This window comes from Aquarana catesbeiana, linkage group LG01 (genome assembly GCF_042186555.1).
Source record: "Aquarana catesbeiana isolate 2022-GZ linkage group LG01, ASM4218655v1, whole genome shotgun sequence".
In the NCBI taxonomy this organism is placed as follows: Eukaryota; Metazoa; Chordata; class Amphibia; order Anura; family Ranidae; genus Aquarana; species Aquarana catesbeiana.
The window spans coordinates 118929976-118943227 of NC_133324.1; the positions used below are offsets into that span (position 1 = coordinate 118929976).

Genomic DNA, 13252 nt, shown 5'->3' on the forward strand with positions numbered 1-13252 from the left:
GCGCAAGAAAAGAAAAATTCCCGGAAAGAAAAGAAGATTCCCAGCCACGAAAATTATTTTCTGTAGCAACATAAGGTGGAATTGGAGGCTTGGTTGGCCGAATTTCAAAATCAATGGTGGCACCATCGGATCACAAAACGTACGAATCTTCTGATTTTCAAAAGAAAATTCTTTCGAAATTCGACCATGTATGGCCAGCCTTAGAGGACAGGAGTTGAGAAGCACTGACATATAGAATTTAATGGGACTCTGAAACTGTAAAGCACAAGACAAGCCTAGGAAAAAAAAACAGGTCAACAGGAAAACCCCCTGGAAATTTTAGACTGCTGTCCAGTATTCCCCCTTAAGCCATGGTTCACAACATTGCATTTGTCATGTGACAGTTCAAAATCACATGACAGGTGAGTCACATCCCATTGACAGCTCAAATCACTGTGACTCAAGAAAAACGTTCCGGCACTACTTTTTGTTCATTTTTTTGCGACTTGCATTAATTTCTGTCAATTGAAGTCGCAAGCAGCATAGAAATCGGAGGTCCAAATCGCACTGATCTGCAGCTTTGAAATCATGCTGAAGTAGTGCAATGTCAAAGCCGCACTGGTGTGAACTGAGGCTAAAACAAAGATCCGCCAAGTAGCAAAGAGTCATTGTACAAAGGGGCAGCAGAAAGTGGGATCATGACACCCATTGAGGCAGTAGATATACAAGATTCAACACACATGACAAAGTCACCCAGACAGTGACCTCCTCTATCTGTACAAGTGGCCTTCCTAAGGACAAGAAGGCTGCACAAGAAACAAAGGGTCAGCATAGAATGAGAATGAAAAAGGAATCTGATGTGCAGGGGGTGATGGGCGTCCTTGCAGGTGTATGAAATGTTAGACATCAAGTTATTTCAGGGAGAGAACATGCAAGGACACACATATAGAGAACCTACACTGCGGCACAGACTGTCTCTGGATGCCAGTATAAAATATGTACAGACACATCTTGGTTTGCAGCTCAATTAGAGAAGAAGTAAATGATATGCACCAAGAATATATAATAATTGCATGTGATGACTACAGCCTAAGGTATGAGGACACAACAGATTTCATGTTATCAGTAAAAACAGACACACCCATACCCAACCAAACATGTCCAACCAACCAGAATCCATAGGATAGGAGACCGACTGCCTAACAATTAACAAAAGATCAGAATATATGGTATATTTAGGAATTGGAGAGATGATCCTATGGTGGAATGTGTTTTGCAGCAATAGAAGCAACAGTAATCTTAGTCATCGCTGGATATCACGCTATGGTACTATAATACATGGTACTTCCGGGTATGAAGGGACATGTGACAGCGCTGGTCCACTCTAATGCCGCGTACACACGATCGGAATTTCGGCCCCCAAAAGACTGATGAGAGTTTTTTGTCGTAAAATGCGACCGTGTGTATGCTCCATCGGACATTTGCTGGCTGAATTCCAGCCAGCAAAAGATTCAGAGCATGTACTTAATATTCAGTCGGAAAACGTTCCTATCCGAAAATGTGATCGTCTGTGGCAATTCCGACGCGCAAAATTCCTGCGCATGCTCGGAAACAATTCGACGCATGCTCGGAAGCATTGAACTTAATTTTCTCGGCTCGTCGTAGTGTTGTACGTCACCGCGTTCTTGGCGGTCGTAAGTTCAGCGAACTTTTGTGTGATCGTGTGTATGCAAGGCAAACTTGAGCGCAATACCGTCGGAAAAGCCGTCATATCTTTTTCCGACGAGAAGTCTGATCGTGTGTACGCGGCATTAGAGGTACACCTCTCAGTAGGTCTTCTAATCCCATTGACTAGTGGCGAAAGCTGGCCATACACGGCTCTGTTCGGCTGATAAAAAAGGACTGAACTGGGTGAAGTTTAAGTTAGGTTAAAGTGGATGTAAACCTGATTCATGAAATTTGAGCTGGGCACCTATATCTGCAGTGTTTTCTTATCGCTCTTCAAAGCCCTAAGTCCTGTGGGTTTCTCCTGCTTTGTTCTATTATCAACATGATAACTTCTGACAAGTTCTCTGTCAACTGTGATAAAACCAGCCTGAAATTTGTGTCAGGGTGGCTGCTATAGGTTAGCAGAGAGCTGGTCTATTTACAGCACAGCTCTGCAAGTCTCTGCCTACCTGGAGAGGGGGTGTGTGCCTTTCCTCCAATCAGCTGTCTCACAGTGTATGGCAAGAATCCACACCCACAGGTGAATCAGGAAGAGAAAATTCTAACACCATGTGCACTTTCTAAACAGTATATAAAGATGAAGACAGCAGATATACGTGTAAAACTTATTTAGGCAGATTTGTTTCATCCCTCTGTATCATCTGAGGCTGTTCACTTCACTGGGTATATGTGAGGGTTTACATAAATTTTAAGTTAAGTGGTTGTAAACCCTCGCATATACCCAGTGAAGCAACTGGTCTCAGGTGATACATAGAGATTAAACAAATCCCCCTACATACGTTTTACATGTATATCTATAGTCATCTTTCCCCTACATCCAATTAAAGTGCAGAATTTACACAAGATCTCAGCTCTGAAAAACTGGGGGTGGAGAGCTGAAGCTACAACAGTAAGGAGAGCTCTGAAAGCTAATTGGAGGGAAGGGACAACCCCCCCCCCCTTCACACAGCAACAGGGGGGAGGATGTCAAGCACAGAGTGTGCCCCCGTCACCATTTTTCTCTTGGTGTCAGGAAAACTTGTCAGAAGGGATTCATGCTGATAACAGAGGAAGCAGCAGACAGCAATGACACTAAGTGCTCTGGATTGAGACAAATACACACTAGAAAAAGATATGCTTTGTTCACATATCATGTCTGACAACCACTAACTTTTGTCAAGCTAGCAGGGCCCATCAATGGCTCGAATATCAGCCGATTCAGCAGGAATCATTCGAGCGGTCTATAAGTGGCAGATATTTCCCTTAAGGCCTGTGTCAATGGGCTTTTGTTCACTTTTTTGCATTCCCTCTCAAGCATATGAGAATGCAAACCGGCTTGAGGCAGGTCAAGGTCTAAATGATCTCAGAAGCATCTCCATCTGAGGTCAAGTTCATGGCATTGACACACACTGACAGCCCATGAACACAGACCTTTATACAGAAAAGAACTGAACAAGTGACCGCATTGCATGCATTTATGGCTGTGTCTGGGACAGGAATGCGGCAGGGCACAAGCAAAAAGGAAGGGTAGGTGTATCGCATTTCATCTCACCTGGCCTAAAATTGTCAACCAGCAAAAAAAGACAGGCTGTGCTGGAAAGAGACAATCATCAAATCTCTTAATATATGGGACATTTTACATGCATTCCTTTGAGGGATCAGCAGGTCTGTAGGCTTAGTGGCTCTTCAAACAAGAGTAAATAGTTTCCTCCTGACACGTAGGAGTGGCAGCAGCGTCTGTGCCTACCATCGCACATCCCCTGGGCTGCACAGCCCTGTCATTTTGGAGGTCAAGGAGCAGCATGAATTAAACAATAAATCCTTGTGGTGCGACTAGCAGAGAAAGACACCTGGCTAACCACTACATTCCTGTGGGTGGGGCGTCAGCACAAAGACATGCTACTGACATTGTCTACTAATGCTCTCTAATACTTGGATGTACTCTCTGCTGCCAGCGGCTCTCATAAAGTACAAGAACATCACACGAAGCAACGTCACAGCCAAGGCATCAAATGCTTTCTTTGGTATACAGTCCTTGCCACATTCTTCCATGGCACTCTAGCAGATTCAATGATCAGCAATGAGAAATATGATAGAATGACCATCTATGACAAGGACTTAAAGTGGTTCTAAAGCCTCAAGGTTTTTTACCTTCATGCATTCTATGCATGAAGGTAAAAAAAAAAACTCTTCTGTGCTGCAGGATCCCCTAAGCCCCCCCCCCCAATCTTACCTCGGGTCTGATTCAGTGATGTGCACGAGAGCAAATGTGGTCTTCCTCCTCATTGGGCAGGCTGATAGCAGTGGAAGCCAGTCGCTCTCACTGCTGTCAATCAAATGCTTTGACGAGGGAGTAGGGGGATGGGCCGAGTCACCTGGACTGTGCCAATAGACGCAGACAGGGCAGCTCGGGAGCGGCTTTCCATGGGGGCATGCACAGAGGAGAAGTCTGGAGTGCAGGCGGGGGACTACATTAAAGGAGGATCGGGGCTGCAATACCATTTCACAGAGCAAGCAAGTATGACGTTTGTTATTTTAATTTAAAAAAAAAGGGTTTAATGTAACTTAGCCCTGGTTCACACTATTGCAATGCGGGAAACCAACAGGATTCCAGCGCCGGTTCCAGCATCGCACCTCCCTTGCAAGCAGGTCAGATGGTCACATACAAAAGTTAATGACAGTCCCAGATCATTTCACAGATCGCAGTGCAAACTTTGAATGCAGACAGGAATTGGATTGCATGAGTGTGAACAACCATGTGATCCGATTCCAGTGCGGGGGGGAAGGTTCCTGCAGCATTTTCGTGTAAATGCAATGCAAGTTCAGCCATACAAAAAACTGTATGTCTGAATTCGCATCGCACAGACATTGCATGTCATCTGCACAGCAATGCGGTTAGAATCACATGCGATATCTGTGTTCACAATAGTGTGAACCCAGGCTAAAACCATACATCTTGAACGGGACGACAAGTATGCATGATCTTCCAAAAACTGGTCACAATGCCTGTGCATTTTGCAGTTGTATTTCTGTTTTCTTTTTCTTTTTTTTTTTGCCTGCAGCTGGAAAAAAAAAAAAGGAACTACTTAAACATTGGCTTTCTGTATTAGTCCACATCTGCTTGCTCACTCAAGATTTTGCTCAGTCACAAAGGGAACTGTAAAACAATACTAAAGCTTAGCCTCCCATGCCAATATCAGATTACCATTAGGGAGACCGTGTAACCTAAAACATCAATGATCCAAGTCGTCCGCACTTCATATCTATGAAATGAAATCGCTCACATTCATGCTCCTGCTCACATGCACAGCAACATCGGCAGGGAATTCTCCTGTAGGACAGGTCCCGGGCCATGAAAAACACAGATGGTTAAGTCATACTATATTTTTATCACCCGCATTGTATCTCTAAGTCCCTAAGGCAGTCAGAGGTTTTCTGAGAACTGTACAAGCACACTGTAACATATGCCCAAGGGGAAACTTCACTGCAACAATATCCAAACCGAAGAAAACTGATGTACCTGGTGCAGATTGACGTTCACTCCATTCACTCCCTATGAGAACTTCCAGAATCTGAGCGCTGTAATCTGGGCTTTCCGAGCTGCAAAATAAAGAATCACGTGACTTAGATAGGAAAGATACTGCAGGTATCAAATATGGAGTATGTAAACAAAATAAAATCTAGATAGCATACATTTCATTTTTAACACAGCCTAAGAGACATAATCCATTTCTAAACTAACATTTTCCTGTGAATCCCTATAAAAGGAGATCATGTATAGAAAAATACACACGCACTTTTTTGTACACACTATATCATATAGGTTTATTGTACACACAGACACACACACACAGATATATATAGTATTATTCAATTTTTTAATATCATGAATTTAAATGAATATGAATTTGTCAGCCATTATCAGCAGCTCTCGAAAAATCGAGAAAAAAAAATGCATCCCTTTAAATTCTGTGTATGTCTTCACACTGGTCCATTGTGGTGTTAAAAATCTTACTTGCTGCATTTTTGGTCAGTTTAAAAAAAAAAAAAAAAAAAACTCGCCAAAAATGCACCTCCCTATTGAAATGCATTGAAAGCGCAGCAAAAACGCACCCGCGTTACATTTTTGAGTCACAAGACCTATGAAAAACACACCATAAGCACAGTAAAATCGGGGTAAAGTTGTGGCACAATCGCATGCGTTTTTTGGTGCTTTTGTTTTTATTGACATAATGCCGAAAACACCAATTTTTCGCTTGACGAAATTCCGATGCATCTCTAATATCTAAGCACTAAGGTAGTTGGTTCGAATCCCAACCATGGCACTACAGTGTGGGTTTCCTCCGGGGTATTCTGGTTTCTCCCACACTCCAAAGACACGCTGGTAGGTTAATTGGCTCCTGTCTAAATTGGTCGTAGCGTGTGTGTATTTGAGTGCGAATTAGAGACCTTAGATTGTAAGCTCCTTGAGGGTAGGAACTGATGTGAATGCGCTCAATATATATGTGAAGTGCTATGTAAATTGACAGTGCAAAATAAATATAAATACCTGTAGTAATACTACTACACACACCCAAGAGAGAGAATGTGTGCGTGCGTATATACACACACACACACTATATATATATATATATATATATATATATATATATATATATATATATATATATATATATATATATAGTTGGTCCTGATCATGCACATGGACACTTGCAGGAGGCACAAGGACGTTTCACATTGAGGAAATGACATCATATGTGGGCAAAGCATGTACAGCCATGCCCTGTTATGTCCAGCTGTACGCACCACCTGCGGCTCCTCAACCATGGGAAAACCCAGTGAGTGTTACGTCAGAGTTCCCTTGTGCTTGCATGTACCCCAACACTTTCTAAACTCCATTTACTGCCTTTATTAACTTTTTTTTTTCCTACAACACAAACACATACAACTACATCAATGTATTACTGTAGCTGCCCAAGGAAAATGTGTATTTTTATGAAAGGTTACATAAAAATATATGAATAAATGGTCAGATTTATAGCTGCTACTGAGGAACCACAAATTTCAGAATGCCTAGTAATGACATACTATGCTGTGGAATGTAGCCCCTTCATGCAATCACCCCCCCCCCCCCTCTCCCCCTGCTCCAATAGACCAAAGGCATTTGCTTACCTTAGTATCTGGTTTCTGAAGAGAAGTGGGCTGAAGATTTCTGCCAGCAACTTTGCATTGAGCAGGTTCCTGTTGGAGTTTTGACAGAGCTGAAAGAAATGTCTCAGCAGGTACTGAAGAGTGAGCCAGTACTGATTAGGAACGTTTGGGGACTGGATAATCTTCCTCAGCAGTTGTGCATAGTCGTCAGAGTTTAAGGAGTCTGCAGACAGAATATGAAGAATAAATGAATATTCCAATGTGGACACTGTATACATTGAAGAGAACCACAATCCTGTAGATCCTGAAATGATGGACAGGAGAACCTGCATCTACATGTGGATCAGACCACACAACCTAGGAGGTGTGATTGTTCCAGCCCCTGCAGGTCATTGGCTATGGAACAGTACCTCCAGGTCTTGTACTTATTTGAAGGTTATCAGATCGATATCCTGTTTCTGCAGCATGTGACTGAACTTTCAGCTTGTGGGTTAATGCTGCGACGCCCTACATTTGCTCTGTATGGACTTTGTGAAAAGATAAGCCTTCCACAGAGCAGCAGATGCCGATTCCTGCAGAAGCTGCTCAACCTGGGAACACCATGTACTCCCCGAAGAGCGAGCATTTGCCAACACAGATAAAAAGGTTAACAATTACCTTGCACTGCACAGACAGGAGGACCTTCATATTGTTAAATATTACACATAAAACTCCTCTAAAGAGCAAAAAGTAAAGTGCGTGTGAACCTTCCCACTGTTACAGGCATGGAAATCTGCTATCCAGAAAGATCCAAAACAAGACGAAGGAAAATAAGCAATGCAACTATGCCATACGCAGACATGCATTCTTATCCGTTAAGTTAGTGGAACATACATTAACACACAATAGCCAATCGACTTTCATCTTGAGGGGGTGGGGCCGAGCGGCAGCTCCGTGTCTAAATTGACACACAAAAGCAGCGACTCCACTCAGGTTCCCCCATAGCAAGCTGCTTGCTGCAGGAGCACCAGCGCGGGACCCGAGAAGAGGAGGATCTGGGCTGCTCTGTGCAAATCCATTACACAGAGCTGGCAAGTATAACTTGTTTGTTATTTTTAAAACAAAAAAAAGTGAGACTTTAATATCACTTTAATGCAAGGAATGCATTAAGGTAAAAAATGTTTAGGCTTTAGAACCACTTTAAGCACCAGTTCAAGGTAAAATCCCACTCTTCAAAACATCAATGAATATTTTATCAATACAGACCAGAAAAGAATCTCTTTGTTCCTTACCTCTTACAGCGGAAAGCATCTCATTGTAAGTAGCTGCTGGAATGACTGGGTTTGGGAGATCCAATAGAAACCTCTTCAAAGCGTCACCCAGAGTAGGCAAGTCGAGATGCTCAAAATCGGCTGCAGCTGAATCTGTAAAATAAATTTAAAAAAAAAGACTGATGATATCAAGCTTCAAAACGCAGAATTTAGTCTTTAGTGTCCAATCTGCTGGCTGTATCAACATACCCATTCCCTAACAGCTCCGCATTCACTCGGACTTGTGCTGTGTTGCTGTCACTAGACGCCAGTTTTAGCTTAAAAGCCTGTGCAAAAGTAGCAGATTGTACTACTAAAACTTGTTGCAAAAATGCAAAGCAGGAGGGTTAGAAAAGCTGATTTTAACAAGTCTGTGTTTTGCCTGTAAATATTATGTATAGACAGACACAACAGACTGTATTCAGGGTGGGGAAAGCTGGCTGGCAACTTCACAGAAAGACATTCACAAAACATTGCTAAAGCCTACAGTACCAACCTTGCAGCTAAAAACTAAAAAAGGGGAAGAAAACGTAAAAAAAAAAAAAGTAACGCTTGCAGACGCCAAAACATTTCTTACTTTAGTCTTGCATGGAGTAAGTAAGCTTTTGTCTGGAGTTCAAAAAAATATCTAAAATAATAAAATGTTTGGAAACAAAATGTTCCTAGCTCATATTTGTTGAATTAGGTAAACTTTAGATCATCTGATTGCATGCAAACATTCAAATGAAAAGCTTTAAAGCGGAGTTCCACACAAAAATGGAACTTCCGCTTTTCGGAACCCTCCCCCCCTCCGATGTCACATTTGGCACCTTTCAGGGGAGAGGGGGTGCAGATACTTGTCTAAAACAGGTATTTTGCGCCCACTTCCGGCATAGACTCCCATGGGAGTCTATGCCTCTTCCCATCCCCACCGCGCTGTCTGCTGGGAACACACAGCTCCCAGGAGAGAGCGGGGACCACTAGGGCCGCAACGCTTCACTTCCTGATTCCCTCACCTAGGATGGCGGCGGCAGCTGCCGAGAACCGTGTGGGTTCTCGGCGCCCCCTGCCGACATCGCTGGACCCTGGGACAGGTAAGTGGCCATGTATTAAAAGCCAGCAGCTGCAGTATTTGTAGCTGCTGGCTTTTTTAATATTTTTTTTTTTTGGCGGTGTGGATGAACCCACGCTTTAAGCCCCGGTTCACAGTGATGCTACTTTGAAAATTGCGCCCACTTCACTTGAAGTAGCAAGGTCAGCGCGATTTCAGGTGCTACTTGATAGACATCTGTGTGGCTAAATGTACAGATGTCTTTTGAAGTCGCACCTGAAAAATCGGCAAAAGTAGTGCAGGATCTACTTTTGCTAATTGGTGCAGTGCCGCAAAATCTGTGTTACACCGATTGGAAGTGTCATTGCCTCCAATAGGCTGTGACTTGTAATGCGATTTGATTTCTCAAATCGCTCCAATGTGAACCTAGGCTAAAACCCTCAAAGTGAAGTGAAAGGGATTATTGGATGGTCTGCATCGCCATCTACTGGCAGCAATGTCACTGTGCACAATTCTTGAAAAAAAAAAAAAAAGAGAGCATTTCCAGGAAGGACAGCTGGGCCCGGTAACTATTATGCATCAGAAAAGATAAAACTAATACAGGTGCTGCGCACATTTACACAGCATTTCTAACACATGGAGAGCTAAATAGCTGCTGCCATGAAACACATCTTTAAATCGCTGAATAGGCCCCCCTCACATGAAACCTACACTACCCCAAAAAAAAGTAACCCCCATAGCTTAGAAATGGTGCAGGCAGGGAATGACCTGGCCAGAAACTCATTGAAGTAGAAAAAAAGTTCAGGTCAGAGATGAGTTCAGAGGATTTCCGAGCTCATCTGTGAATAAATTGTACTACTTGGCTACTATATGTGTTCTATTACAATACACATTTCATCCAACCTCCAAATTATTACATTTGTCATTTTAAAAAGCAGTAAGCAGGAATAGTAAAGTTCTCCTTTATACCTATAAGTATTTGAAGTATAAATAAAAAAGAGCAATCAGGCAGGCTTTTTATTGCAGAAGGACCTACAAGGTCTTGTGCAATAAAGGACTCTTACCCAACCTGTTCACCTTCTTATAGACAATGTACATTACATGAGCAGCTTGGTGGAGAATTGCAGGAAGAGCGGAGATAGAGGAACTCCAACGCAAGAGGTTTGTGATCCTGGCAATCAATCAAGATGGCTGAAGATCCAGAACCCAGAAGACAACCAGGGGTAAATGTTGGTGCCAGTAGGGGAGCTGGTGGACTTTGCATTACTGGAGGAGGGGGTAGTATAGTCATGATTTAACCGAAGTTTGGAGGCATGTAGGTGCTCTACATTTTAAAAATGGCAACGCAGCCCAACTATAGGGGGCTCTTCCATCGTCACCAGGCCTTCCTTCCGGGTTTGTGGGCTTCAGCCAAGCCAAGATGACGTCACTCCAGCGCGTGAGTCACGGTTGCGGCACAGAGTTCTCAATGGACAGCGCAGTCACTTCAGAGCCCAGTGTGCCAGCGACGTCACCGCCGGCTGCTAAAGAGCTTCCAAAAGAGGAGTGCGCATTTAGGAGGAGATCTTTTCTGTATCTATAGGAAAGCCTCATTATAGGCTTACCTATAGGTAAAAATCAACATAGTGACTTTACTACCACTTTAACCACTTAAGCTCCGAAAGGTTCACCCCCCCCACCCCCAGGTCATTTTTTGCGTTACGGCACTGCTTTGTTTTTACTGACAATTGCGTGGTCCTGCAACGTTGTGCCCAAATAAAATGTATGTCCTTTTTCCCCACAAATAGAGCTTTCTTTTGGTGGTATTTGATCACCTCTGCAGTTTTTATTTTTTGCGCTATAAACAAAAAAAGTGATTTTGAAAAAAAAAAAAAAAAAAAATCAAAATTATATATTTTTTACTTTCTGCTATAATTCCCAATAATTAAAAAAAATCAGATTTCTTCAAATTTAGGCCATTATGTATTCTGCTAAATATTTTTGGTAAAAAAAAAAAAAAAAAAAAAAAATCCCAATAAGTGCATATGGATTGATTTGCGCAAAAGTTATAGCGTCTACAAACTGATAGATTTATGGACTTTAAGTATATGGACACCAATACAGCCAAAAAAAAAGCACTGTCACTGTATAAATGACACTGGCAGGGAAGGGGTTAACACCAAGGGCGATCAAAGGGTTAAGTATGCTCCTAGGAAGTGATTCCTAACTGTGTGGGGGACAGATGCACTTGCGGAAAAGAGAGATCTGTTGTTTCAGCTTAGCTGAAAACACAAGATCCCAATTTTACACTCTGAAAGAACAGTGGTCTGCCCTGTTTACATAGGCAGACCGCTGTTCTTTCGAACAATCGGCAGCCGCCGGACCCGCTGATTGGCTCCCGCTGTGTCCAATCACAGTGGGAGCGGCACTCCAGCGGCACGCGGTGGGCGGTCCGGAACTGGTTATCAGTATAATTAGACCCTGGCATTAATGCTGGTAAATTTTTTTGCAAATGTAAGGACCTACTTACTAAGTTACTAGGTAAGGAACTTACCACATTCAATGATTTGGCGGAGCTCTGGCACACTGCTGGCACTCGGGGTTCTGTACAGTGCTGGGGATTCCAGACCTGTAAAAGAAAACATGTTAAGTCTCCAATGTAAACAAGAACATTTCACTACCGAAAAACATCTAGTGTAGGAGCTTCTAACCATGCTAAATTATTAGTCTACTGGGCTGCGCTACAGGCTTTCCCAAACCAACTGATTTTATAGCAGGGGACAATGGTATACATAGCAAGGGTTGTTGCAAGCCTTACTGTAGACCAGGGTTCCTCAACTAGGGTTCCTCCAGAGGTTGTTAGGGGCTCCTTGAGCAATGAGAAACGTTTGCCTCTCAGACTGGTTTCCATTGACACCAAAGATCTTTTTAGACATTCATAAAGGGGTAATTCTTAGTAATGATCACAAGTGTAAGGAGCATTTCTCCCAGTGACCTTCACACTAATATATCATGAGTTGTAGCTATAGTAATTTCTAGCAGGGTTCCCTGAGACCTGGAAAGTTAGATTTAGGTGCCCAGATGTCATGTCATTACTCTTGCAAAATATGTGCCACGTTTCTTTACCATCAATCATGTGATCAGCCAACTCTATTTAAAAAAAAAAAAAAAAACTGCATCTCCATATGTTCTAAAACCCCAGGAAACTCTTATGCCGCGTACACACGGTCGGACTTTTCGTCTACAAAAGTCCAACGGACGCTGACGGACTAAAGCTGGCTGGTAATCCGATCGTGTGTGGGCTTCTCCGGACTTTCAACGGACTTTTTTAGCCTAAAATCCGACGGACTTTAGATTTGAAGCATGCTTCAAATCTTTACGTCGTAAGTACGACGGACCCCGAAGTCCGCTCGTCTGTATGCTAGTCCGACGGACAAAAAAACGACGCATGCTCATAAGCAAAAACTAAACGGAAGCACTCGGTCTAGTAAAACTAGTGTTCGTATTGTAGGTAGCACATTCATCACGCTGCAAAATCTGTGATCGTTCAATGCAGCGCATTTTATTTCTTCTTTACGAAGGCTCTAAAGAACGAAGGTGTTTTGCTGTTCATAATCAGAGTTCTCCCAAACTGATTTCTGGATTCTTTTTCTCTTTGATCTCATGAATGATATAGTATGCCTTTTTAAAACAATGTTTCCATACTAATAATACTTTTTCCCCCTTTTTTTTTTTTTTTTTTTTTTTTTAGGTTTGTAAAGTTAACACAAAGAACCCATTATTATTTTTTTTTTTTATAGTGTTTATTTTTTAGTTTTTAGATAAAGTTAACCCAAAGCACCGTTTTTGGTTACGTAATTTTTTTGATTTTCAAGACTCACCACTTGAACATTATTAACATTAGTAATGTATTTTTGGTGTGTTTTTTTTCAAACTCAATGAGATTGTTGTCCCTTGTTAATTTAACATTGTGTGTAAAATCAATGATTTCAAAGAAAACACATAAAGTCTTTTGCTAAACTCAAAAAATATCCATTTATTCATGGTCAAAATAAAATAAAGAGGAAGTCAACGCTGGAAAAAGTCGGTGTACCAGAAAATTGGGATCTTGAGGAGT

General features: G+C 42.2%; 1 protein-coding gene across 2 annotated transcripts in view; it reads right to left on the reverse strand.

Moving 5' to 3' along the window:
* PIK3R1 (phosphoinositide-3-kinase regulatory subunit 1) overlaps positions 1–13252 on the reverse strand; it is a 108156-nt gene that overhangs the window by 21971 nt on the left and 72933 nt on the right. Inside the window, exons 3-6 of one of the 2 annotated variants that reach the window (XM_073623288.1) lie at positions 11690–11764; positions 8109–8240; positions 6859–7060; positions 5207–5286 (exon numbers count right to left, since the gene is read on the reverse strand). In XM_073623288.1, the coding sequence (XP_073479389.1) occupies positions 5207–5286; positions 6859–7060; positions 8109–8240; positions 11690–11764 (489 nt within the window). Of the gene's footprint in view, positions 1–5206; positions 5287–6858; positions 7061–8108; positions 8241–8336; positions 8356–11689; positions 11765–13252 lie in introns of those variants that run through there. The other variant, XM_073623296.1, reaches the window with a different exon arrangement.